Source organism: Ammospiza nelsoni, chromosome 16 (assembly GCF_027579445.1).
Source record: "Ammospiza nelsoni isolate bAmmNel1 chromosome 16, bAmmNel1.pri, whole genome shotgun sequence".
NCBI classification, from domain to species: Eukaryota; Metazoa; Chordata; class Aves; order Passeriformes; family Passerellidae; genus Ammospiza; species Ammospiza nelsoni.
Window position 1 is genome coordinate 3,272,571 of NC_080648.1, and position 27,200 is coordinate 3,299,770.

General features: G+C 53.9%; 5 protein-coding genes across 5 annotated transcripts in view; all 5 read right to left on the bottom strand.

Moving 5' to 3' along the window:
* LOC132080365 (protocadherin gamma-C5-like) overlaps positions 1–27,200 on the bottom strand; it is a 230,175-nt gene that overhangs the window by 188,443 nt on the left and 14,532 nt on the right. The window lies entirely within an intron of this gene.
* Positions 735–3,218, bottom strand: LOC132080618 (protocadherin gamma-B5-like). Its single transcript, XM_059483857.1, has one exon. It carries the CDS (start codon positions 3,216–3,218, stop codon positions 735–737), a length of 2,484 nt encoding a protein of 827 aa, XP_059339840.1.
* LOC132080619 (protocadherin gamma-A10-like) lies at positions 8,871–11,997 on the bottom strand. The gene is made up of 3 exons (XM_059483858.1): positions 9,529–11,997; positions 9,272–9,391; positions 8,871–8,906 (listed from the first exon to the last, which is right to left on the bottom strand). Exons 1-3 carry the CDS (start codon positions 11,965–11,967, stop codon positions 8,871–8,873), a joined length of 2,595 nt encoding a protein of 864 aa, XP_059339841.1. The 5' UTR covers positions 11,968–11,997.
* LOC132080621 (protocadherin gamma-B5-like) lies at positions 13,966–16,455 on the bottom strand. The gene has a single exon (XM_059483860.1). It carries the CDS (start codon positions 16,453–16,455, stop codon positions 13,966–13,968), a length of 2,490 nt encoding a protein of 829 aa, XP_059339843.1.
* On the bottom strand, positions 22,995–25,487 carry LOC132080622 (protocadherin gamma-A10-like). Its single transcript, XM_059483861.1, has one exon. It carries the CDS (start codon positions 25,455–25,457, stop codon positions 22,995–22,997), a length of 2,463 nt encoding a protein of 820 aa, XP_059339844.1. The 5' UTR covers positions 25,458–25,487.

A 27,200-nucleotide genomic window follows, 5' to 3' on the forward strand; every position in this document is an offset into this window, starting at 1 on the left:
GCGAAATGCCACCCGGACGGATGAATGGAGCAATCTAGCCGCACTACTGCATTCCCCCCAAAACGGGCGAAAATCTCTGCTTTCACTCAGAAAAAAAGAGTGAAAGGAACTTTCTAAATTCGTTTCCTTCCTAAATCTAACGGGGACAAAACAAATTTTAACGAACGGGTTCGGGTAAAGCTATACACGAGTTCTAAGTACACATTCTCGGAAAAAATCTGTCAGGAAAGAAGTATTTCCAACACCAGATGTCAGCATTCTCTCTTTTTTTTTTTTTTTTTTTGCCTCGACTCCGTCATGCAGAATCAGCCAGTCTCATTCCACAGAATACGAACCTGCTTTCATGTAGCTAACACAATCAAATTTATAGAGCTCGAGTTTTGAAGACAAAACCTCCCCCCTGAGGCTGAACCTGTTACCAAACAAGAACAAAGGGCTTCCTACTCTGCAGGAAGGGGGGATAGCCCCTTCCTTAATTCAGTCCGTCACGGAGACAGGACTGTGCACGTCATAAAAACACGACTCTGGGAAACAAGGAGAAACACTGAGAAACGCTGCACCTGGCCTAAAGGAGAGCTATCATCAAAGCCGGTCAGCTCAGGCTGTTACAGAGAAAAAATGAACAACTTCCGCTGCTACGTGGAGATACAGATGGAGAATACCCACTGGCACCGCGCAAAGAACACGCGGGAAACAATGAAGACAATTCGGGAACTTTTAGAAACAGAAGCACATCAGGCTTTACAGACCTGCGGTGCGTCGGGATTGGCGGGCTGCTCTCCCACAACGATGTCACTGTTCATGCTCGGTTTCTCGCAGGAATCGCCGCCCAGAAGCTCCTCCGCCGACAGGACGGGCACCGGCGGCGGCGGCCAAGCGGCCTCGGGCACGGCGCGGGCGGGCGGCGGCACGCACAGGTTGTAGGAGTAGGGCAAGGTGCCCTCGCAGAAGTCGGCCGGGAAGGCGGCGCCGGCCAGCGAGAAGCGCTGCGCGCCCAGGCAGCGCAGCACGGCGGGCGGCCCGGCCCGGCGCAGCCGCGCCAGCACGGCCAGCGCCACGCTCAGCACCAAGAGCGCCGAGAGCAGCGCCAGCGCCAGCACCAGGTAGAACTGCAGCTCGGCCGCCGCCGCCGCCGCCTCGGCGCCCGCCGGCCGCTCGCTCAGCTCCGGCAGCGCCTCCTGCAAGCTCTCGGCCAGCACCACGTGCAGCGTGGCCGTGGCCGACAGCGCCGGCTGCCCGTGGTCCTTCACCACGGCCACCAGCCGCTGCTTGGCCGCGTCCCGCTCGCCCACGGCGCGCGCCGTGCGCACCTCGCCGCTGTGCAGCCCCACGCGGAACAGCGCCGGCTCCGACGCCTGCACCAGCTCGTACGACAGCCACGCGTTGCGCCCCGCGTCCGCGTCCACCGCCACCACCTTGGCCACCAGGTAGCCGGCCTCGGCCGAGCGCGGAACCACCTCGAAAGGCGCCGCCGCCGCCCCTCCCGCAGCCTCTCCCGCCGCCGCCGCCGCGGGCCAGAGCACCCTGGGCGCGTTGTCGTTGCGGTCCAGCACGAAGACGCGCACCGTGGCCGTGGAGCTGCGCGCCGGCGAGCCGCCGTCCTGCGCCCGCACGGCCACCGTGAACTCGCGGCACTGCTCGTAGTCCAAGGAGCGCTGCGCGTACAGCGCGCCGCTCCGCGCCTCCACCGACACGAGCGGCGCCGCGCCCGCCGCGCCCGCGCTGCCGCCCGCCAGCCAGTAGCTCACGCGCCCGTTGGCGCCCGCGTCCGCGTCCCGCGCCTGCACGCGCAGCACCAGCGCGCCCGCCGCGTTGTTCTCCGCCACGTACGCGCTGTACGCCGCCTCCTCGAACACCGGCGCGTTGTCGTTCACGTCCGACACCTCCAGCACCAGCTCCCTGCTGCTCCGCAGCGCCGGCCTGCCCCGGTCCCGGGCCACCACCGACACGCGATGCTCCGACGCCTGCTCGCGGTCCAGCGCGCCCGATGTCACCACCTTGTACGAGCCGCCCGACGACGCCACGATCGACAGAGGCGCCTCTCCCGACAGCTCGCACGACACCTGACCGTTCTCGCCGGAGTCTCTGTCCCGCACTTTCAACAGAGCCACCACAGTGCCAGTCGGGGCATCCTCGGGCACGGGACTCGAGAGTGACAGAATGGTGATCTCGGGCGCGTTGTCGTTCTCGTCCGTGATATCAATTTGCACCTTGCAGTGGGCCGTCAACCCGCCTCCATCCGTCGCCTCCACGCCGAAGATGTATTTATTCTTCTCCTCGAAATCGAGGGGACCCGCTGTCCTCACTTCCCCGCTCTCGCTGTGGATAGTGAACAACGCCCTGACACTGTCCGGGACGCTGCCAAACGAGTAGGAGACCCGCCCATTGCTGCCCGCGTCAGCATCCGTCGCCCTTACCCGCAGCACCAGAGACCCCACTGAAAGATTCTCTGCTACTCTCGCCTCGTACACTCTTTTGCTGAACACGGGTGGGTTGTCATTCGCATCTGTAACGTTGATGCGCAACTGGATTGTCCCTGATCTCGCGGGATCCCCGCCATCTACCGCCATCAACACCAGATTAAAAGAACTCTGCTTCTCCCGGTCCAACGCTCTCTCCAGCACTAATTCCAGCTGCTTGCTTCCGTCGGGGCTCTCTATCGCGGCCAAACTGAAGGACGGGTTGCTGGTGAGTTGATAAGTCAGCATCGAGTTGCTTCCTGCGTCTGCATCTCGGGCCATCTCCAGCGGAAACCGAGCACCGGGAGAGATCCATTCATCAATCTCGAGGTCCAGAAGAGCATTGCTGAAGACCGGAGAATTATCATTAACATCCTCGATGGACACCTCGACGTGGAAAATATTCAGCGGGTTGTGCACCAGCACCTCGAAGCTGACAGAGCAGGTCGCCGACTCGCCGCACATCTCCTCCCGGTCCAGTCTCTCGTTCACGTACAGGTTCCCGTTCTCCTCATTCACCGTGAAGTATTGCTTCTCCTCGCTCAGCCGCAGCTTGCGCGCCGGCAGCTCGTCCGCGCTGAGCCCCAGGTCCCGCGCCAGCGGCCCCACGAGCGAGCCTCTGCCCAGCTCCTCGGCGATGGCGTAGCGGACCCGCTCGGCCGCCGCCCGGCACCACACGCACAGCAGCAGCAGCAGCAGCGCGGCCAGCAGCGCTCGCCCGCCGCCCGGCCCAAGCCTCTGCCGCCGCCTCACCGCCATTCTCTGCCCGCTGCGCTCGCCGCGCTCCTGCCTCCTGCCGCTGCCCTGCCGCCCTTCCAGCCGCTCTCGCCGCCCAAAACAGACACCGCTCAAAGCCACCCACACCGCTCGGGCCGCCTCTCGCCGCCGCCGCTGCTGCTGTCGGTGCCGCTGCCGCTGCGGCCGGCGCCGGGCGAGCGAGCAGCCTGCGGGGGCAGGACGCTGCGGCGGCGGCGGCTCCAGCGGCGCTCGGCGGCGGCCAACAGCGACACCCGGAGGCGCCGCCGCGACACTGCAGCCGCCGCACGGCCGCGCTCAAGGGCGCCCGGCTTTGGGCGGGACATCGGCACTTAACGCTATTTTAAATACCTTTAAAACTTAGAAAGGCTGTTAAATGCTTGTATGTCATCTCTTTGAGTCGCAATAGACACAGAGATGAAAATCTTTATGGTAAAGCAATAAATAAAGGAACTCAGTTTGTCTTAATAACATCAAGGCACAGCTAAGGATAGAGGAAATTGTATATATGTCTCAGCAAAGGATATCTATAAGTACCTCTCTTGTATCTTCAATTTTACTTCCCCGTCTTGGGTCGATGTAAGTTGGGGGATAGTTTAGTCTAAAGTAACGCTTTTATCTTTATGCTAAGCATAACATTCCTCTTTTGTTACAGATTTAGGAAACTTGCTTCTTTTGCATCTCCCTATTCAGGTACCTGATGATCGAAATGCAAAGCCACTATGAATCATTTGCAGATCCAAATAATTGTCTGGGTTCAATGTACCCTTTAAAATAATTTATTCCACTCATCCATCACGGGTAGAGGCATCCTTCACTACACCAGGTTACTGAACAGTCCATCCAACACGTCCTTGAAGCCTTCCAATGGTGGCACATTCATAATATTTGTGGGCAACTCATTCCACTGCCCCATCATCCTCATAATAAAAAATTTTCTCTAATCTACACCTAAAAAACATATTTAAATCTTTCTTGTAAGTATTCTTTATTAATTGAAAAGACAAAATAAATTCTACTCAAAGCTTCATTTTCCCACGCTAAACGACCTTAGTTTTGTCAGAACTTCTTCATGGGAGAGATGCTACATTTCTTTGACAATCTATGCAGTCAAAGACATGTAGAGGGGGATGACCACCTTCCTCTTCTTGCTGATCATCCTACTTGTTATGCAAACCCAGATGGAAGCTGGGCAGCAAATGGACATCTCCAGCTCATGTCCCATTCAGCATCCAGCAGTAACCCAAAACATTTCTCTGCAAGGCTGCTCTCCATCCCCTACTCTCTGTTTAAACTGGGAATTGCCCTGACTCACCTGCAGGACCTTGCACTTGGCCTTCTTGAACTTTGTGAAGTTTGCACAGGTCTGCTCCTCCAGCTCATCCATAAACATCACCCCTGACCTGTCACTAATGAACTCAGCTTGGTGTCAGCTGTGAATTCACTGAGGGTGTGCCTGATCGCATTGTCTGTGAAGGTACTGAATAGTTTTGATCCCAGTATAGACAGCCCACAACACTGATTTCCACCTGGACATTGAGTCTGGAACTCTCTGCAGGTGACTCTCCAGCCTGTTCCTCCGCCATTTGACAGCCTCCAGCTGATTGCCCAGCATGGTCTGGGAGATTGGGTGGGAGACACTCGGTCCACATCCTCCCACTAGTTCCTGATCTGCTCATGGAAGCCTTGGCTGGGCTGGGTGGTCACTCTGCACTTGGACAGCTGCAGCAGAGATGATCCTGCATGATTACACCACAGACAAAATGTTCCTGGCTGAGCACACCAGGAGTGCTTGTGAAACCCTTCCTCTGTGCACCTGGAAACAGCCCAGGTGTGTGTAGGAACTGCACCTGCACTCGGGCAGCTGGCACAGAGGAGACCTTCCACATGAGATCAGACACCCTGAGCCTGAGCTCATCACAACAAGCAATGCAAGAGTCAGAAACACATGGAAATGGACAGATGCAATAACATTTTGTAGGTCTGCCTTGCTCTACAGAAGCAACTCAAATCACCCTGGACTCCGTCAGGCACAGCCTGGTGTTATCTGTGACATGTGACAAGCAAGGCAATGACCCAGCTCTTCTCCAGACTCACACACACAGCTCCCCTCTCCGCTTTTTCTTCCATGCCAGGCCACTGTGAGGTTTTGCTTGTGGCCATCCCCTCACTGCTCAAATCCATCATGAGATGATAATGCACTGCGGCCACACCCAGAACGGAGGGACAATTGTCTGCCCACTTCCATTATGATAAGGAACTGAAGGATTCCAGAGCACACAAATGATAAAAAATCATACTAAAAGATCAGCAGTCATCCAAAGTAGAATGGCTCATCAAACCATTGGCTTTGAGGGAATCTTCTCCCTGTCCTTATCACATGCTCTGCTCCAGAGAGGCCAAGTCTACTAAAGTCATATTTAAATCCACTTCGCCCAAAAAGAACACATAAAAAGTCACTCTTATATCTCCTGCCCTTCTCTCCCACAGCAACTAGAGCAGGATACATTGGCACATCACATGTTATTAAAAAAAGGTGTTGCTAATTGGAAGTATACCCACATATTGTGTAAATCAAGTGAAAACAAAACAAAGCAAAAAACCTGCAAGGAAACCCAAAAACATTAATCAGATCATGGAAGGAAGCATTAGAAGAGTAAAAGGAGTCAGAAATGCTCACAGTGAATTCTTCCTGACCTTTATTGCAGGCCTTAAAATTAATCCCTGAGAGCACCGTGCAGTCCCTGAGGTCTCAAGGGGCAAGTGTGGCCCTGACATGCACAGCACAGCGGGACAGGGGGGTTATTTACAGAATTAGTGCCCTCCTCAGCAGCTCATTCTACTGCATGGCCTGCTCACCTTGCTTGGCAACGAAGTTATGAAACCGTCATTTGCACAGTTATGAAACCATCATTTTAAAAAGCTTCCCAATGGCCTCTTTCTCAAGGTAAATTATCTGACAAATTACAACAGATTCTCTTATTAATTCTACTTCCTATTCCCCACACACCATTCAGTCTTAAGTGGCTGAAGTAAGGATGTCCTGAAAAACATCAGTCACAGTTTCATATTTCAAAGAAATTACCAGATCTGTGAAAATGAGCTGCAACCTTCTGGGAAACCCAGGCCTGAATGAAAGTGGAATTACAATTCTGAAGAAACTCTATATCACAATGTGGCATAGAGATACAGATAATGGAGCTTTCACACAGGATTAATTACCTCTTCCACCCCAGAGTCAACATGAACAGTTACTGTGGAAAACGTTACCCTTGGAGGACTGACATTGTCTTTCATGACAGGGACACCAGAATCAGAACAACAATGGCACTGACATTGGCACCAAGCATCAAATCAAACCATTTCTCTACCAAAGCCACACTGAGTCCCCCATTTGCCTGGCACAGAACTCAGCTCTCACCCTCCTCACTCTGCATTCACAGCCTTCAGTTTCAACATCAACACCAACCACAATTTTGGTTCCATGTTGGCCACAGAGAAAGAACACCTGGGGAAATATCCATTCATGAAGTTGTATTTCTTGAATGAAATATTCAAGGTCAGGCTGGCTGGGGCTCTGAGCCACCTGCTCTGGTGGAAGATGTCCCTGCCCATGGCAGAGCAGCTGGAACAAGAGGATCTTCAAGGTCCTTTGCAATACAAACCATTTTCTCATTCTGTGCTTCTGGAATTCTATGATTACAAGTTCAGCTACAAGGGATGGATGAGAGATACTCTCCAAACTGGATAATGATATGTTTAGAGTTTGCAGGATTGCCAGACACATTCCGATTTACTCCTTAACAAAAAACCAAGGAAACAAAGAAACAACCCAACCCTACCTAATCCAAACAAATTATCCAAAGAAACTGAAATGAACCCAGCCAAGAATGAGAAAATCCATCATGGCCTCACATTGAAGACTGGGTCAAATGCAACATTACACAACCCTGGAAACTCAACAGAAACCGATACACAGGGGCCTCACACAGGAGTCACTACACAGGCCCCAGACTGTCATTTCCTTGGATAGGAAGAGAAAGAAAAAGCTTGGAGCCACAGCTGGCGGCCTCATCTAAACACCAGGAGAAACAGAACTGGACACAATTCATTCATTCATTTTGAACTGAATCACACTGAACTCCTGCACCAGCCCTGTCTCTGCATACACAGACTGCTTCTCTCTGGCCAAACATAACATTACAGCAAATTTTGCATACAGACATCATTAGATGAAACTCCTGTGCACACCTTCTCAGAGCCCAAGCATCATAACTAAGATTATTCTGCTCCTCCATATTACCTAAACAAGTGGGAAATGTTACAAAGGCCATGAATTACGACCAGCTCTGTCAAAGACCCACACATCCAAGTATCACCTCAAAGGCAACATCACCATTCTTCAGCACATGGACTCCTCAAAGCATGTGTGACAACCACTTTTGATGCAAAGGAATATGGAACCCAAACTTAGGCCATTCCAGTCCAAATCACACAATTGGAAATCATAAGACTCCTGACTCATTTGCACAAGGCCAGCAATAGCCCTGGGGATCAACAACACACATGCCATGTCTTCACCAGCACCTCCTCACACACCATACAACCAACACTCTTCTAACCCTTCACAGATCCCATGATTTGCACAGAACTTCAGAATTTAGAGAGACTCCCTCAAAAGGAAAGTTGATCAGACAGAATCTCTATACCATGGATAATATTTGACTTCACATTCTAGACATGTGACAAGAAAAAACATTTATTAAAGAGACATTTTAGGAGACTTCTTTATGGAAATGTCTCTGTCTTTTCACCTACAAACAGGAAATAACCATTTTCAGATCATCAAAAGAATGAGACAGAAAGATAACGCCTGCACAACTGAACAGCTCACAACTCTCTTCTGGGTTGTATAACTCAGAGAAGATGATTGATGATGCTGTTTATAGGCACCGAATACACAGCTTGCAATTCCCATACCCCAAAAGTACAAAATTCAGCTTTGCAATGACACAATTATGATGACAGGAAAATACTTATTAAGAACCTCCAGGGTTCTCCATGCAGCTGAATACAGATCTTCTAGATAATTACTTGGGAAAGAAGAACCTCACATTGCTTCATCCTAGAAATAGGAAGTGGACAGGAAATGGAGGAAAACATTCCCCTGAGTCTTTCAGCAGACATTCACACACAGCTCACAGCACTCAGATTTCCAAGCACTCACATCATCCATAGTGTCCTTTCATCCAAATATCTTAAAAACATGTGACAGTGGAGGCCCAGTTCCCCAGATAATTTTTCTACCCAGCAGCAATTTCACACAGCTGTCTGTACATCTCTGTGCTGTGGAAGATACATTTGCTGCTCACTGAAGTTCTGTGAAAAGACTTCATAGGTCTCAAAGAAAAACCTGAGCAGTCTTCCGAGACACTGACTCAGTGAATATCTGCTCACAGGGAATTATGCCCACCTTGTATATCCCACTGCACCTGGAATCTCACCCTTCCTGTCCAGGCAATTCTCTTGCCATGCTAAATATTTTCTACCCAAGGCTCAATCAGCTCCATCTGACATAGCTCTACCTCGAAAATCAAGAAAAAACTAAAGTGGTTCCACCATTTCCTCCTCCACATTCAGCCACCCACAGCCTTTTCAAAGAATCACAACTTCGAGAAGATCGTTCATCCTCTTAACAGACAGACAGACATTATCAAGGAACACTTGTTGCATGGTCCAAATTCTTTCTTGCACACAAAGACCAAAGAATGGATGACACAAACACTTCCTATTGACTTCCAGTATGAATCATGGACAGCGATAAAGGCTGAGAACAACGTGCACAGAGGTTCCACACAAAGCCATCAGCATTTTGTTCAAGAAACATTCTACCTATTCAAGCACATCTGCTCTTGGGAAGACACATGAGTCTTCTAAAAAGCTCTATTTCTTAATAACGTGATCCATCCCTTCAGAAGATCTAATACTAATAGCAAGAAAGATTCCAAACAGCACAGCTGACACAGGGGAAAAAAGGCCTGGAGCCTCATCAATACCCAAACCGCCGACGTAACCAACAGCGTGACAGCAGCAGCCTTCTCCCTCCGTTCTTCTAAACTTACTGGAAGCCTGCGGACCCACCCTATGTTCACAAAACGATAGCAATGGGCACCAGCCTTCAGAACGACAACAAAAGAAACCTGACCACGCTTTTAGTCAAAGTCTCCTCTGCAAGCTAGACAACAGGGCGGGAAAAGGGCAGGGCAGCATCACAAGAAAGCGTCATGGAGAGAACCTGTACAGAGGAACTCACCGAGGAAGGGGCGGGATCCGACGGGAGGGCGCCGGCCGGGTCCTCATCCCCGAGCAGCGGCGCGGGCTCGTCGGGCGGCGGCCGGGCCGGGAGGGTGTCGCAGCAGCTGGCGGCCGAGAAGCGCAGGTGGCTCTTGCGCGAGTCGGCCGTGAGCGACACGTCGTGCGCGTAGGACTGCAGGAAGGCGCGCACGCCGTCGATGCCCACGAAGTGCGAGACGGGCACGCCGCGCGAGGCGCCGCTGTCCGGCGGCAGCAGCTGCTGGCGGTGGCAGCGGCGCAGGCGCAGCGCCAGCAGCAGCAGCAGGAAGGCCACGAAGAGGCACGAGACGGCGGCCACGGCCAGCACGAGCCAGCGCGTCAGGCTGGCGGCCGGCTCGCCCGGCGCCGCCGCCTCGTGCGCCGCGCTGCCCAGCTCGGCCAGCAGCTCGGCCACGCTCTCGGCCAGCACCACGCTCAGCGTGGCCGTGGCCGACAGCGCCGGCCGCCCGTGGTCCCGCACCAGCACCACCAGGCTGTGGCGCGCCGCGTCGCGGGCCAGCGGCGAGCGCGCCGTGCGCACCTCGCCGCTGTGCGGCCCCACGCGGAACAGCCCCGGCTCCGTGGCCTTGGCCAGCTCGTAGGACAGCCACGCGTTCTGCCCCGCGTCCGCGTCCACCGCCACCACCTTGGCCACCAGCGCGCCGGCCTCCGACCGCCGCGGCGCCAGCTCCACGCCCGACCACGCCGCCGCCGCGGCCGCCGGCGGGTACAGCACCTGCGGCGCGTTGTCGTTCTCGTCCACGATCTGCAGCCGCACCGACACGTTGCTGCTCAGCGCCGGCGCGCCGCCGTCCTCCGCCCGCACGCACAGCTGCAGCTCGCGCAGCTGCTCGTAGTCCAAGGAGCGCAGCGCGTACAGCGCGCCCGTCTCCGCCTGCACCGACACGTACGACGACAGCGGCGCGCCCCGCACCCGCCCCTCCGCCAGCCGGTAGCGCACGCGCGCGTTCTGCCCCCAGTCCGCGTCCGTGGCGCGCACCGTCAGCACCAGCGCGCCCGCCGCGTTGTTCTCCGCCAGCCGCGCGCTGTAGCGCTCCTCCAAGAACACCGGCGCGTTGTCGTTCACGTCCAGCACCCGCAGCGCCAGCACCGCGCTGCTCTGCAGCGACGGCGACCCGCCGTCGGCCGCCCGCACCGTCACGTTGTACTCCGACACCTGCTCCCGATCCAGCTCTCTCGCTGTCACCACTCTGTAGTAGCTGCCGTGGGAGCTCTGCAGGCGGAACGGAATGTCTTTGTCGATAGAGCAGCGGACCTCGCCGTTGGCCCCAGAGTCCCGGTCGTCCACGTGTAGGAGGGCTACAACTGTTCCCGAGGGGGAGTCCTCAGAGATCTCGCTTAGTACTGACCGCACAGAAATCTCGGGTGCGTTGTCGTTGACATCTGTCACGGTGATCACGACTTTGGCAGCGTCGTAAAGAGCTCCGCCGTCATGTGCCTGCACCTCCAGTTCGTAGGAGGTACCTTCCTCGAAGTCTAAGTTACGCGTCAACGAGATAGCTCCTGTTTCGGCGTCTAGGCGGAAGATCTCGGACGCTTTCAGAGAAACTATTTGATATGAATATTTCAATTGTCCGTTCAGACCTTGGTCGGCGTCCGTGGCAGTGACAGTGACGAGGACAGAGCCCACGGGCACGTCCTCGGGCACACGCACCGTGTACTCCGCCTGGCTGAACACGGGCGCGTTGTCGTTCGCGTCCACCACGGTCACGCGGATCCGAGCCGTGCCCATCCGTGCCGGATCGCCGCCGTCCATCGCCCTCAGCACCAGCTCGTGAAACGCCGCCTCCTCCCGGTCCAGCGCCTTCGCCAGCACCAGCTCGGGACGCTGATCGCCGCCGGGGCCCGCCTGCACGGCCAGCGAGAAGTGCTCGTCACCGCTCAGCTCGTAGCTCTGCAGCGAATTCCGACCCGAGTCAGGATCATAAGCCCGGACAAGGGGAAACCGTGCACCGGGGGCTGTCACTTCGCTCATTCTCAGCTCTATTTCTTCCTCTCGGAAGCCGGGCGCGTTGTCGTTAATGTCCGTGATTTCCACTTCTATTTCATAAAACTTAATTTCTCCCTCTACTACCAGCTCACAGTGCAGCACGCATTGCTGCACATCCTCGCACAACTGCTCTCTGTCGATCCTCTCTGCCGTCACTAAATGTCCCGTCTTCCCGTGAAGAGAGAAGTATTGATTCCTACCTCTTTCTGTTATGTGGATGCTGTGGTCTCGGATCTCCGGCAGCTGCAGCCCCAGGTCCTTGGCCACGTCGCCCACGAACGAGCCCTTGGGCATCTCCTCGGGCACCGAGTAGCGCAGCTGCCCCCACGCCGCCTCCCACGCCGCCAGCAGCACGGCCCAGAGCAGAGCTCGCTGCCGCCGGCCCCAGCGCCTCCCCGCCGCGCACATCTCGGCCGCCGCTCCGCCGGCACCGCAGCACCGCCGATCCAATCCCGCTGCCGCTCAATGCTCTCAGCTCCTGCACCGAGCGCAGCTGCCGGTGCCTCCGCCTGGCTCCAGAATGGACCAGCACCGCGGGGACGATCGGGGACCGCAGGTTCGGACACGGAGCGAGCAACCGAGTGAACCGATCCGCAGCGGGCGGGGCTGCCGGTAGCGCTCCGAGCTTCCTCTCGCTCCTCTCGGTCAACAGCGGCGCCCGCAGCCTCCTCCCGGCACTGCAGGCACCGAGCGCTGCCCGGCGCTGCCCGCCCTGCCTCGCCCCATACCGGGCACGGTCGCCACCGAGATGTCGCTTTGCGTCCAGCGCCGATCTCCTGCCTCCGCATTTCTCCAGCCCATCTCTGCTTTCATCCTCCAGGGTATCACCATCGGGAGGAAGGCAGAGGCATTCCGCAGGCGGGGGTCTTGAAACGCACGGGAAACTCATTACTTACTAATGTCCCTATACCTAAATTAAAATTCATTTTTCCTATTTAACCCTGTAACTTATTTTTTATCTTATCCTTTTTCTTCGAAAGCACCTTCAAGAACAGGCTGTCTGAGAGAATAGGGGAAGATACCATATCCCGAAGAAACAGAGATATCAGGGTCATTAACACAAGCGTGACGAGAGCAATTGCATGCTTCTTGATGTCTGGGAGCTAATTGTTACAGGATTCAATTATAAGTAGAAATAAAGATGCATCTGAAACTCTCAAAGTAAAGTTTCAGGACTTTAAATATTTGATATCTTTTCCCAAGAGATGCCTAGTGTTTCCTTAGTTTATACAGGTTTACATTTAATTAAATCATGGTAGCTTTCTTTTTTAGTTCTAAAATCAATGTGTGAATCACTGAAGCTCGTTAGTAAACCAATCATCTAAGCATTTCGTACTGATGTTTATATGATATGTGCTCAAGAAAACAATCATGGAACCGTAGAACAAAAGTACAACACTTGAAACACTGCTGACCACTAATCAATCTGCAAATGGGCTTGATTCAAGTGCCTAAACCCTCCTCTCGCCAATCTCCCTAATATGTGATCCCATCGTATCTCAGATGTTTAACCTAGTAAACAGAACTACAAAAATCCGCTCTTCTCCATATCCCTGACTTCTACTAAAACCCCCAACATTTTTGTGCACAGAGGATAAAAAAATAACAACCTCTGAAACAGAAATCTTTAAACGCTCTCACCAGTGTACGAAATAAAGATCATGAAGAGGAAAACAGAGCGAAATGCCACCCGGACGGATGAATGGAGCAATCTAGCCGCACTACTGCATTCCCCCCAAAACGGGCGAAAATCTCTGCTTTCACTCAGAAAAAAAAGAGTGAAAGGAACTTTCTACATTCGATTCCTTTCGAAATCTAACCGGGACAAAACAAATTTTAACGAACGGGTTCGGGTAAAGCTATACACGAGTTCTAAGTACACATTCTCGGAACAAATCTGTCAGGAAAGAAATATTTCCAACACCAGATGTCAGTACTCTCTCTTTTTTTTTTTTTCCTCGACTCCGTCATGCAGAATCAGCCAGTCTTCTACCACAGAATACGAACCTGCTTTCATGTTGCTAACACAATCGAATTTATGGAGCTCGAGTTTTGAAGACAAACCCTCGCCCCTGAGGCTGAACCTGTGACCAAACGAGAACCAACGGCTTCCTGCTCTGCAGGAAGGGGGGATAGCCCCTTCCTTAATTCAGTCCGTCACGGAGACAGGACTGTGCACGTCATAAAAACACGACTCTGGGAAACAAGGAGAAACACTGAGAAACGCTGCACCTAGCCTAAAGGAGAGCTGTCATCAAAGCCGGTCCGCTCAGGCTGTTACAGAGAAAAAATGAACAAGTTCCGCTGCTACGTGGAGATAGAGATGGAGAATACCCACTGACACCACGCAAAGAACACGCGGGAAACAATGATGATATTTCGGGAACTTTTAGAAACAGAAGCACATCAGGCTTTACAGACCTGCGGTGAATCGGGCTCGGCGGGCTGCTCTCCCACGACGAGATCACTGTTCATGCTCGGCTTCCCGCAGGAATCGCCGCCCAGAAGCTCCTCCGCCGACAGGATGGGCACCGGCGGCGGCGGCGGCCAAGCAGCCTCGGGCACGGCGCGGGCGGGCGGCGGCACGCACAGGTTGTAGGAGTAGGGCAAGGTGCCCTCGCAGAAGTCGGCCGGGAAGGCGGCGCCGGCCAGCGAGAAGCGCTGCGCGCCCAGGCAGCGCAGCACGGCGGGCGGCCCGGCCCGGCGCAGCCGCGCCAGCACGGCCAGCGCCACGCTCAGCACCAAGAGCGCCGAGAGTAGCGCCAGCGCCAGCACCAGGTAGAACTGCAGCTCGGCCGCCGCCGCCGCCGCCTCGGCGCCCGCCGGCCGCTCGCTCAGCTCCGGCAGCGCCTCCTGCAAGCTCTCGGCCAGCACCACGTGCAGCGTGGCCGTGGCCGACAGCGCCGGCTGCCCGTGGTCCTTCACCACGGCCACCAGCCGCTGCTTGGCCGCGTCCCGCTCGCCCACGGCGCGCGCCGTGCGCACCTCGCCGCTGTGCAGCCCCACGCGGAACAGCGCCGGCTCCGACGCCTGCACCAGCTCGTACGACAGCCACGCGTTGCGCCCCGCGTCCGCGTCCACCGCCACCACCTTGGCCACCAGGTAGCCGGCCTCGGCCGAGCGCGGAACCACCTCGAAAGGCGTCGCCGCCGCCCCTCCCGCAGCCTCTCCCGCCGCCGCCGCCGCCGCGGGCCAGAGCACCCTGGGCGCGTTGTCGTTGCGGTCCAGCACGAAGACGCGCACCGTGGCCGTGGAGCTGCGCGCCGGCGAGCCGCCGTCCTGCGCCCGCACGGCCACCGTGAACTCGCGGCACTGCTCGTAGTCCAAGGAGCGCTGCGCGTACAGCGCGCCGCTCCGCGCCTCCACCGACACGAGCGGCGCCGCGCCCGCCGCGCCCGCGCTGCCGCCCGCCAGCCAGTAGCTCACGCGCCCGTTGGCGCCCGCGTCCGCGTCCCGCGCCTGCACGCGCAGCACCAGCGCGCCCGCCGCGTTGTTCTCCGCCACGTACGCGCTGTACGCCGCCTCCTCGAACACCGGCGCGTTGTCGTTCACGTCCGACACCTCCAGCACCAGCTCCCTGCTGCTCCGCAGCGCCGGCCTGCCCCGGTCCCGGGCCACCACCGACAAGCGATGCTCCGACGCCTGCTCGCGGTCCAGCGCGCCCGATGTCACCACCTTGTACGAGCCGCCCGACGACGCCACGATCGACAGAGGCGCCTCTCCCGACAGCTCGCACGATATCTGACCGTTCTCTCCCGAGTCTCTGTCCCGCACTTTCAGCAGGGCCACCACGGTGCCAGTCGGGGCATCCTCTGGCACGGGGCTCGACACTGAGAGTAACGTGATCTCGGGCGCGTTGTCATTCACGTCCAGCACTTCCACCTCCACCTTGGAATGTGCAACCAAACCCCCTCCATCCTTCGCCTCCACAGCCAAGCTAAACACACCCGTGTCCTCAAAGTCCAAAGCCTCCTGCAGTGTGATAGACCCGCTCTCTGCATCCACCACAAACTTTTGAAGTACCTTTTTCGGCATTTTCCCAAAGCTGTAGGTGATGCGGGCGTTGGTGCCGGCGTCGTCGTCTGAGGCTGACACGTTCAATACTGCTGAACCTGGTGGCGTGTCCTCTTGTAGGCTCACGTGGTACCGGTCCTGTGCGAATACGGGTGCATTGTCATTGGCGTCCGTCACGTTGACCCGAATCTGGACAGTCCCGGATCTCGCGGGATCCCCGGCATCAACTGCCGTCAGCAACAGCTCAAAAGAGCTCTCCTTCTCTCGGTCCAATGCCTTCTCCAGAACTAATTCCAGCTTGCTTCCGTCCTGGCTGTCCTTCATGGCCAGGGAGAACGACGGGTTAATGGTGAGGTGGTAAGTCAGCAGCGAATTGCTACCCACGTCTGCATCGTGGGCCGTCTCCAGCGGAAACCGAGCACCAGGAGGGATTAATTCACCGATCTCGAGGTCCAGAACAGCATTGCTGAAGGCCGGGGAATTGTCATTCACGTCCTCAATGAACACCTCAACGTGGAAAATGTTCAGTGGGTTGTGCACCAGCGCCTCGAAGCTGACGGAACAGGTCGCCGACTCGCCGCACATCTCCTCCCGGTCCAGTCTCTCGTTCACGTACAGGTTCCCGTTCTCCTCATTCACCGTGAAGTATTGCTTCTCCTCGCTCAGCCGCAGCTTGCGCGCCGGCAGCTCGTCCGCGCTGAGCCCCAGGTCCCGCGCCAGCGGCCCCACGAGCGAGCCTCTGCCCAGCTCCTCGGCGATGGCGTAGCGGACCCGCTCGGCCGCCGCCCGGCACCACACGCACAGCAGCAGCAGCAGCAGCAGCGCGGCCAGCAGCGCTCGCCCGCCGCCCGGCCCAAGCCTCTGCCGCCGCCTCACCGCCATTCTCTGCCCGCTGCGCTCGCCGCGCTCCTGCCTCCTGCCGCTGCCCTGCCGCCCTTCCAGCCGCTCTCGCCGCCCAAAACAGACACCGCTCAAAGCCACCCACACCGCTCGGGCCGCCTCTCGCCGCCGCCGCCGCTGCTGCTGTCGGTGCCGCTGCCGCTGCGGCCGGCGCCGGGCGAGCGAGCAGCCTGCGGGGGCAGGACGCTGCGGCGGCGGCGGCTCCAGCGGCGCTCGGCGGCGGCCAACAGCGACACCCGGAGGCGCCGCCGCGACACTGCAGCCGCCGCACGGCCGCGCTCAAGGGCGCCCGGCTTTGGGCGGGACACCGGCATTTAACGTGATTTTAAATACGTTTGAAATTTAGGTACGCTGTTAAATGCTTTTATGTCATCTTTTTGCGTCGCAATAGATACAGAGGAGAAAATCTTTATGGTAAAGCAATAAATAAAGGAACTCAGTTTGTCTTAATAATATCAAGGTACAGCTAAGGAAAGAGGAAATTGTATATACGTCTCAGCAAAGGAAATCTATAAGTACCCTGTCATGTATCTTCAATTTTACTTTCCCGTCTTGGGTCGATGTAAGTTGCGGATAGTTAAGGCTAAAGCAATGCTTTTATCTTTATGCTAAGCATAACATTCCTCTTTTGTTCCCCATTCAGGAAAGTTGCTTCTTTTGCATCTCCCTATTCAGGTACCTGATGACCAAAATGCAAAGCCACCATGAATCATTTGCAGACCCGAAGAATTCTCTGGGTTGAATTCACCCTTTAAAATAATTTATTCCACTCATCCGTCACGAGCAGTGGCATCCTTCACTACACCAGGTTACTGAAAAGCCCATCCGAACTGTCCTTGAAGCCTTCCAATGGTGGCACATTCATAATATTTGTGGGCAACTCATTCCAGTGCCTCACCATCTTTATATTTAAAAAATTGTCTAATCTACACCTAAACAATATCTTTCAATCTTTCTTGTCAGTATTCTTTATTAATTGAAAAGACAAAATATATTCTACTCAAAGCTTCATTTTCCCAGGCTAAAGGACCTGAGTTTTGTCAGAGCTTCTTCATGGCAGTGATGCTACATTCCTTTGACAATCTATGCAAAGACATGTAGAGGGGGATGACCACCTTCCTCTTCTTGCTGGTCATTCTACTTGTTATGCAAACCCAGATGGAAGCTGGGCAGCAAATGGACATCTCCAGCTCATGTCCCGTTCAGCATCCAGCAGTAATCCAAAGCATTTCTCTGCTAGGCTGCTCTCCATCCCCTACTCTCTGTTTAAACTGGGAATTGCCCTGACTCACCTGCAGGACCTTGCACTTGGCCTTCTTGAACTTTGTGAAGTTTGCACAGGTCTGCTCCTCCAGCTCATCCATAAACATCACCCCTGACCTGTCACTAATGAACTCAGCTTGGTGTCAGCTGCGAATTCACTGGGGGTGTGCCTGATCGCATTGTCTGTGAAGGTACTGAATAGTTTTGATCCCAGTATAGACAGCCCACAACACTGATTTCCACCTGGACATTGAGTCTGGAACTCTTTGGAGGTGACTCAGCCATTTGACAGCCTCCAAGTGTGTGCCATGTATGCCCAGCATGGTCTGGGAGATTGGGTGGGAGACACTCTGTCCACATTCTCCCACTGGGCCCTGCTCTGTCCATGGAAACCTTGGCTGGGCTGGGTGGTCACTCTGCACTCGGACAGCTGCAGCAGAGATGATCCTGCATGATTACACCACAGACAAAATGTTCCTGGCTGAGCACACCAGGAGTGCTTGTGAAACCCTTCCTCTGTGCACCTGGAAACAGCCCAGGTGTGTGTGGGAACTGCACCTGCACTCGGGCAGCTGGCACAGAGGAGACCTTCCACATGAGATCAGACACCCTGAGCCTGAGCTCATGATAACAGATAAGAGCTACAAACACATGGAAATGCACAGACCAGGTGCAACAACGTTTTATTTGCCACACTTACCGAGAAACAGCAATTCCAATTGCCTTGTACTTCATGAGAAACAAGCACCTGGGTATGTATGCAATACAGCAGCAAGGGAAATTACCATCTGTTCTTCTATGCTCTCACATACAGAGGTCTCCTCTCTTTCCCCCAAGGCTGCCCAGCTGTTGGTTTCTACTGCCCCTCAGCATCACTGGCAAAAATTATCATGAGGGAATAAAGCACCATGACCACATCAGGAAGGAAGGTAAATTTATCTCCTCACCAGCATTCTGAGAAGAAACTGAAGGATTCTGAGCTACATTAATGATAACAGCCAAACTAAAAGATTAGCAGCCATCCAACAGAGAATGGCTTACCTAAGTAATGGCTCAGATGAAGTCTCCCGCCCTCTTTTATCACACACGGTGTTCAACAGAGATACTGCTAAGGTGATGTTTACCTCCCTTCCCCTCAACAATAACAAAACTCAAAGTGCCCTCACCTCTCCTGCCATTCACACCTGCTGTAGCATGAACAAGAGGCACTAACACAGGAAGCATTCCTGGATTCAACAAGGCTGATAAATTACAAGGAGGCCTTCACAGAAAGAAGGCCAAGAATAAAATTAAAAAAAAAAAAAACAAAAAAAAAAATCCAAAAAAACAAAAACAAAACTGTAGATCAAATAAGCAAGGCAAGGAAGCCTTAGAAGACAAGGGCCAGTTAGAGAAATTCACCAGGAAATCTTGTTGGGTCTTCACTGTGGGCATTGGAATTCAGCTCTGTGAACACCTGGAAGTCACTGAGGCCTCAAGGAACAAGTGCAGCCCTAAAGTCTTACACTAGACTGCACTGAAGTGAGGTTCATTGCCAAAAAAGAGTCATCAGCTCTCAGCAATTCTGTTTTGTGACTTCTCAAAGACATGAAATATCTGAGGCCTCTTTGTCAATGTCACCTTTCTAATAAATTCCAACAGAGTCCTTTTTCCTTTCGTTCACATTCCTCTCACACAAAATTCAGTTCCTGGTGGTTGAATTAGGTATGTGCTGCCAAACCAGAGTCATAATTCCAAGAGAAGAAGCACTGACCACCAATTGGTAAAAAGACAAAGACTTTACAGGAACCAAAGACCTGAAAGTCTAATTGCAACTATGAACACACAATACATCACTCTGTTCCTGGGAGTTACAAATGAATGATGGAATTTTCATACAGGAATTATAAGCCATTCTACACAAGCATCATGGCTTTACTGGCACGGTTTCTCAGGAAATACTTTACTTCTGGAGGACTGGCATTGTCTTCAGGACAGGGATACCCGGATGAAAGAAAGCAGCACAGACGTTGGGAAGGACCTTGGCACAAGGCCTGAAATCAAACTATTTTCCAGCCAGAGCCACACTGGCCCATCATTTTTCTGCATTTAAATCCACTTTCTCGGTCTCCTATCTCTGCATTCACAGACTGCATCATGAGCAACAACCAGCTTCTAATCACATATCAGCCACAGGGAAAAGTGCATTTCATTCACTCCCATTTGAGGGAAACCTAAATTTTGCTATATCCACCTTCAATGTATGGATGAGAACTGCTCTCCCATCCTGAAAATTATAGGACATCCTTTAGTGTTTAACATTATCACAGAATCGTCAAAGATGGAAGAGATCTTCAAAATCATCTAATACAGCTCACCACCATCATAAACACCCTTGAACAATATCTCCAAGAATCACATCCAGAAGCCTCTCAAACACTTTCAAAGATGGTAACTCCACCTCTCTGTGCTCAAGTTATTCCAGTGCCTGACCATTTCTTCAGAGAAGAATATTCAAATAGCTGATCTGAACCTCCCTTGGCACAAATTAAGGTCATTTCCTCTTGGCCTTTCACTTGAGACACAGCAGAAGAGACCAACCCCCATCTCACTACCTTATCTAATCACATGAAACTTTATTTCATGTGATTAGAGGGAGCAATGAGGTCCTCCCTGAGCCTCCTCTGTTTTGGGACTAAACAACTCCGGTTCTGCTCATGAGCTTCACCAGCTTTTATCTGTTGGCCGGATTCCAGGCACAACAAGGTCCAGCTTTACTCCTTCACAAGAAGGAAACAAAAAAATCCTAAATATGACGCAAAAAAATTGAGAAATCGTCAGAAGTGCATGAATCATAGATTCAGATTTCAGATCACCTCAGCTGTCAGAGGCACAAAGGGAAATTAGCTTGTAGGAAATGTTCAGGATGCTCACACAGGAGCTCACACCATACACCCAGACACAGCTGTACCTTAGACCCTGGAAACAAAACCTAACCACAGCTGTGGGCCTCATCAAAATCCAGGACAAACTGGAGCTTTACACCTTCCTTTCAGCCACTTCCCTCTCCTGCACAGGCCCTGGCTCTGGACAGATGAAGCTCTTTCCCCATCCCAAACACCACACAAAAGGAAAATGAAATCTACAGAGAAATTCTGTTGAAATAAAAGTGGCACACATAACTTCTCAGATCCCAAGCATCACAACAAAGATTAGTCTCTTCCTTCCCGTGCTTAGAAGAAATATAAAATGCTTTAAAGACTGAAAGTTATGACCAGATCTATTAAAGACTCAGTCATCAGAGTATCAGCTCAACGGAAACATCGCACATGAGCTCTCTGAAGTCTGGGTGACTTCATCACTCTTCATGCAAAAGAATGCTGAACCCAAAACTAGGCCACATTTGAGTCCAAACCACCCAATGTCAAAAAAGTTCTCCTTCAGAGTTATTTTCAGAAAGTCAGGTTAAAATCCTAGGAATGAACTAAACACATGCCATGTTTCCACTAGTACCTCCTCCACACCCAACAATCCCCTCAAACTCTGCACAACTCACATGGTTGCCACAGATCTTCAAAACTGGGCAGAGAGACTTCACCAAAAGAAAAACTGCTCAGATGTCACCTTACCATAGGTAATATTTGATTTTTCATATTGTGCATGCACAAGCAAGAGTATTTATTATACAGACTTGTTAAAAAGAGGTCTATGGAAGTCTTTCTATAGCTGTAAACATGAAAGACATGTACAGAACAGCCAGGTAAATATAGCCAGACCTGATCTTCCACACATTTGCAGACATAAAGAACCATCTTCAGATCATCAAAGAGCAAGAAAGGGAACAAACAGCTACAGAAAGAAGGAGATCATGACACACCATTCTTGATCATGTAGCTAAGAGTGGGTAATTACTACAGGTGTTAGCTAAGCAGTGAATGCACCAACTGCACTTCCCAAAACTCCCAAAACTTTCGTGATTTGTGCCATGAGCACATAATTAAGATGGAAAGTTACACAATTATGTCCACCTATAAACACACACAAAGAGCTTCCCAGGGCATTTCATACAGCCAGAATTACATGTCTTCTTTGCCCCAAATATTTAAGGAGGGAGGACATCACATTGAATGATAGTATGGGTGGGTAATGAAAATATACATGAGAAAAGCATTCCCTTCTGTCCTTCAACAGATCTTCATGTAGAACTAAAGGACTCAAATCTCCAATCCTTCACAATCCCCAGCGTGGTCCTTGACCCATCCAATTTACATACACATGACATATGTGTATGTAAATTGGACCAGTTTCTCAGACCACTTCTTTTCACACCACCAGCTTCATACAGATACCATCACACCTCTGGATAAAGGAAGGTGCTTTTCTCTGCTCACAGCTCTGCTGTGAAGAAACCTGAGACTTCTAAAAGACAAAGGGGAATAGTGCTCCAGGAGAGCCTGGGTCTGTGAATGTCTGTCTAGGGGTAACCACCCTCTCCTTATGTCTGACTGTGCACCTTGAATACTTTCCCTGTCAGCCTCGACAAAGCTCTTACGATGACCTGCATTTCACAGCCGAGGCACACCAAGTTCAACTTGATAGAACTCAACATTTAAAGACACCAAACTACCAAAGCAACTCTGCCATTTCTCCCTGTATCCTTCCTCCACATTTAGCCACCCACCGGCGGGTGGCTCGCAAGAGGATCCTTCATTTCCATAACAGCCACACAGACATCATCAAGGGAGCAGCTGTTCCCGCCGATTCTCCTGCCGGATTAGACAAATGCAAGGACATTTCTTACTGATCTCCATTAATACATAAAGGCATAGAAGGGTACAAACCATGAGCAGCGAATTTACATTCGGAGCTGTGAAGATTACAGTACAGAGACTCTCACCCCAGTCAAGCACATGTAAGCTTGGGAAGACATCTGAACCAGCAAAGAATAAAAACTACAACTTATGACTTGTGCAGCCCATCCATCCACAACAGGTAATACTGAAAGGGTCATGGGCATTACACATGTCACAGGACAGAAGCTACTTGGTGCCTGATGAAAACACAAAGACACACACGAACTTCAGGGCACCACCAATCTCACTACATCTAAACTGCCCAACGACTCCAAAAGCAGAGCAAGGAGCCTTCCTTCCTTCACTTCCCTGCAGCAAGAGGCACCAGCGCATCACACACAGATACTGTGCCAAACTTGCCACAATAGGTCCCTAATCAGGACAGAGACCAGAAGTGAAAAAAACAAGAAGCAGCAGAAGGAAGGGTCAGGACAGAATTCGATCCGAGACACTCACCGAGGGAGGGGCGGGGTCCGAGGGGAGGGCGCCGGCCGGGTCCTCGTCGCCGAGCAGCGGCGCGGGCTCGTCGGGCGGCGGCCGGGCCGGGAGGGTGTCGCAGCAGCTGGCGGCCGAGAAGCGCAGGTGGCTCTTGCGCGAGTCGGCCGTGAGCGACACGTCGTGCGCGTAGGACTGCAGGAAGGCGCGCACGCCGTCGATGCCCACGAAGTGCGAGACGGGCACGCCGCGCGAGGCGCCGCTGTCCGGCGGCAGCAGCTGCTGGCGGTGGCAGCGGCGCAGGCGCAGCGCCAGCAGCAGCAGCAGGAAGGCCACGAAGAGGCACGAGACGGCGGCCACGGCCAGCACGAGCCAGCGCGTCAGGCTGGCGGCCGGCTCGCCCGGCGCCGCCGCCTCGTGCGCCGCGCTGCCCAGCTCGGCCAGCAGCTCGGCCACGCTCTCGGCCAGCACCACGCTCAGCGTGGCCGTGGCCGACAGCGCCGGCCGCCCGTGGTCCCGCACCAGCACCACCAGGCTGTGGCGCGCCGCGTCGCGGGCCAGCGGCGAGCGCGCCGTGCGCACCTCGCCGCTGTGCGGCCCCACGCGGAACAGCCCCGGCTCCGTGGCCTTGGCCAGCTCGTAGGACAGCCACGCGTTCTGCCCCGCGTCCGCGTCCACCGCCACCACCTTGGCCACCAGCGCGCCGGCCTCCGACCGCCGCGGCGCCAGCTCCACGCCCGACCACGCCGCCGCCGCGGCCGCCGGCGGGTACAGCACCTGCGGCGCGTTGTCGTTCTCGTCCACGATCTGCAGCCGCACCGACACGTTGCTGCTCAGCGCCGGCGCGCCGCCGTCCTCCGCCCGCACGCACAGCTGCAGCTCGCGCAGCTGCTCGTAGTCCAAGGAGCGCAGCGCGTACAGCGCGCCCGTCTCCGCCTGCACCGACACGTACGACGACAGCGGCGCGCCCCGCACCCGCCCCTCCGCCAGCCGGTAGCGCACGCGCGCGTTCTGCCCCCAGTCCGCGTCCGTGGCGCGCACCGTCAGCACCAGCGCGCCCGCCGCGTTGTTCTCCGCCAGCCGCGCGCTGTAGCGCTCCTCCAAGAACACCGGCGCGTTGTCGTTCACGTCCAGCACCCGCAGCGCCAGCACCGCGCTGCTCTGCAGCGACGGCGACCCGCCGTCGGCCGCCCGCACCGTCACGTTGTACTCCGACACCTGCTCGCGGTCCAGCTCTCTCGCTGTCACCACACGGAAGTAATCATGAAAAGACTTCTCCAGCCGGAACGGGACATCCCTCTCGAGAAAACAGCGCACCTCACCATTCGCCCCTGAGTCCCGGTCCTGCACGTGTAGCAGGGCTATCACTGTCCCCGTTGGGGCGTCCTCGGAAATCTCACGTAGCGCTGATCGCACAGAAATCACAGGTGCGTTATCATTTATGTCTGTGACATTGATCGTGACTTTGGCAGTGTCTAAAAGTTGTCCACCGTCCCGTGCCTGCATCTCCAGTTCGTAGGAGTCGCCTTCCTCGAAGTCCAGGCTCTGCAACAGAGTGATAGCTCCACTCTCAGAATCTAGATGGAAAATGGCCGTGTCCGCCTCTTTCTTCAACGAGTATTTAATTTCCCCGAACAGACCATCGTCCGCGTCAGTGGCAGTGACAGTGACGAGGACAGAGCCCACGGGCACGTCCTCGGGCACTCGCACCGTGTACTCCGCCTGGCTGAACACGGGCGCGTTGTCGTTCGCGTCCACTACGGTCACACGGATCCGAGCCGTGCCCGTCCGTGCCGGATCGCCGCCGTCCATCGCCCTCAGCACCAGCTCGTGAAACGCCGCCTTCTCCCGGTCCAGCGCCTTCGCCAGCACCAGCTCGGGACGCTGATCGCCGCCGGGACTCGCCTGCACGGCCAGCGAGAAGTGCTCGTCACCGCTCAGCTCGTAGCTCTGCAGCGAATTCCGGCCCGAATCCGGGTCGTGAGCCCTGGCGAGGGGAAACCGTGACCCTGCGGCTGTCGTCTCGCTAATCCTCTCCTCAAGTTCACCCTCCTTGAAATTCGGTGCGTTGTCATTAATATCCGTGATTTCTACTTCTATTCGGTAAACCTGCATCTGTCCCTCCACTATCAGCTCACAGCGCAGCACGCATTTCTCCACCAACCGGCACAGCTGCTCTCTGTCGATTCTCTCTGCCGTCACTAAATGTCCCGTCTTCCCGTGAAGAGCGAAATACTGCGTCCTACCTTCTGAAACAATGGTGACACTGCGGTCTCGGATCTCCGGCAGCTGCAGCCCCAGGTCCTTGGCCACGTCGCCCACGAACGAGCCCTTGGGCATCTCCTCGGGCACCGAGTAGCGCAGCTGCCCCCACGCCGCCTCCCACGCCGCCAGCAGCACGGCCCAGAGCAGAGCTCGCTGCCGCCGGCCCCAGCGCCTCCCCGCCGCGCACATCTCGGCCGCCGCTCCGCCGGCACCGCAGCACCGCCGATCTAATCCCGCTGCCACTCAATGCTCTCAGCTCCTGCACCGAGCGCAGCTGCCGGTGCCTCCGCCTGGCTCCAGAATTGACCAGCACCGCGGGGACGATCGGGGACCGCAGGTTCGGGCAGGGAGAGAGCAACCGAGTGAGCCGATCCGCAGCGGGCGGGGCTGCCGGTAGCGCTCCGAGCTTCCTCTCGCTCCTCTCGGTCAACAGCGGCGCCCGCAGCCTCCTCCCGGCACTGCAGGCACCGAGCGCTGCCCAGCGCTGCCCGCCCTGCCTCGCCCCATACCGGGCACGGTCGCCACCGAGATGTCGCTTTGCGTCCAGCGCCGATCTCCTGCCTCCGCATTTCTCCAGCCCATCTCTGCTTTCATCCTCCAGGGTATCACCACCGGGAGGAAGGCAGAGGCATTCCGTAGGCGGAGTTCTTTTAACACACGGGAAACCCATCATTTATTCATGTCAATATGTAAATAATGTGAATATGTACATTAAAACTAATTTTTCCTATTTCACCCTGTAGCTTATTCTTATGATTATGCTTTTTGTTCAAAAGCATCTTCAACAACTGCCTCACAGAGAGAAAACGGGAAGATACGACATCCCGAAGAAACTGCTCTCAGGTTCTTTAACACAAGTGGGACGAGAGCTCTTTAACACAAGTGGAACGAGAACAATTGCATGCTTCTTGAAGTCAGGGAGCCTATTGTTAGAGGATTCAATTAAAACTACAAAGAAAGATGCAACTTAAACTCTCACGGAAATCTTTCAGGACCTTTCCTAAGATCCACCCAGTGTTTCCTTAGTTTATACAAGTTAACAGTTATTCAAGTCTTTCTGGCTTTCCTTTATTTTTTAAGAAATCAATGTGCGAAGCACTGAAGCTCCTTAGTAAACTAATCAGCTAAATATTTCTTAATGACGTTGATATGATATGTGCTCAAGAAAACAATCATGGAACCGTAAAAAAAAAAGTACAAGTCTTGAAATTGTGCTGACCACTAATCAGTGTGCAAATGGGCTTGATTCAAGTGCCTAAACCCTCCTCTGGCCAATCTCCCGGATATGGGATCCGTTAATATCCCAGATATTTATCCTAATAAAGAGATAATAAACTGCAAAGTTTTGCTGTTCCCGATATATTTGAGACCTGCTAACACCTCCAAACTCGTTGTTTGAGATAGAAAAATAAAAATATCTGAAACAGAAATCTTTCAGCACTCTCACCAGTGTATGAAATTAACATGATGAAGAGCAAAACAGAGAGAACTGCCAGCCAAAGCCATAAACGAAGCCATCTAGCCTCACTACTGCATTCCCCCCAAAACGTGTGACAATCTCTTCTATCACTCAGAAAAAAAGGAACTTTTTACATTCCTTTCCTTTCCAAAGAAAACCGGAAAAAAAAAACAAAAACAAACAAACAAAAAAAACCAACAAAAAACAAAAAAAACCCCAAACATTTAACGAACGGGTTTGGGTAAAGCTATACACGAATTCCAAGCACACCTTTCTGAACAAATCAATCAGGGAAGAAATATCTCCAACACCAGATGTCAGTGCTCTTTTTTTTTTTCCTTCACCCCGTCCTGCAGAATCAGCCGTTCCCCTTCCACAGAATACGAACCTGTTTTCACTGTTGCTAACTGATTCGAATTTATGGAGCTCACGTGTTAAAGACAAAACCTCGCGCCTGAAGCTGAACCTCCGAC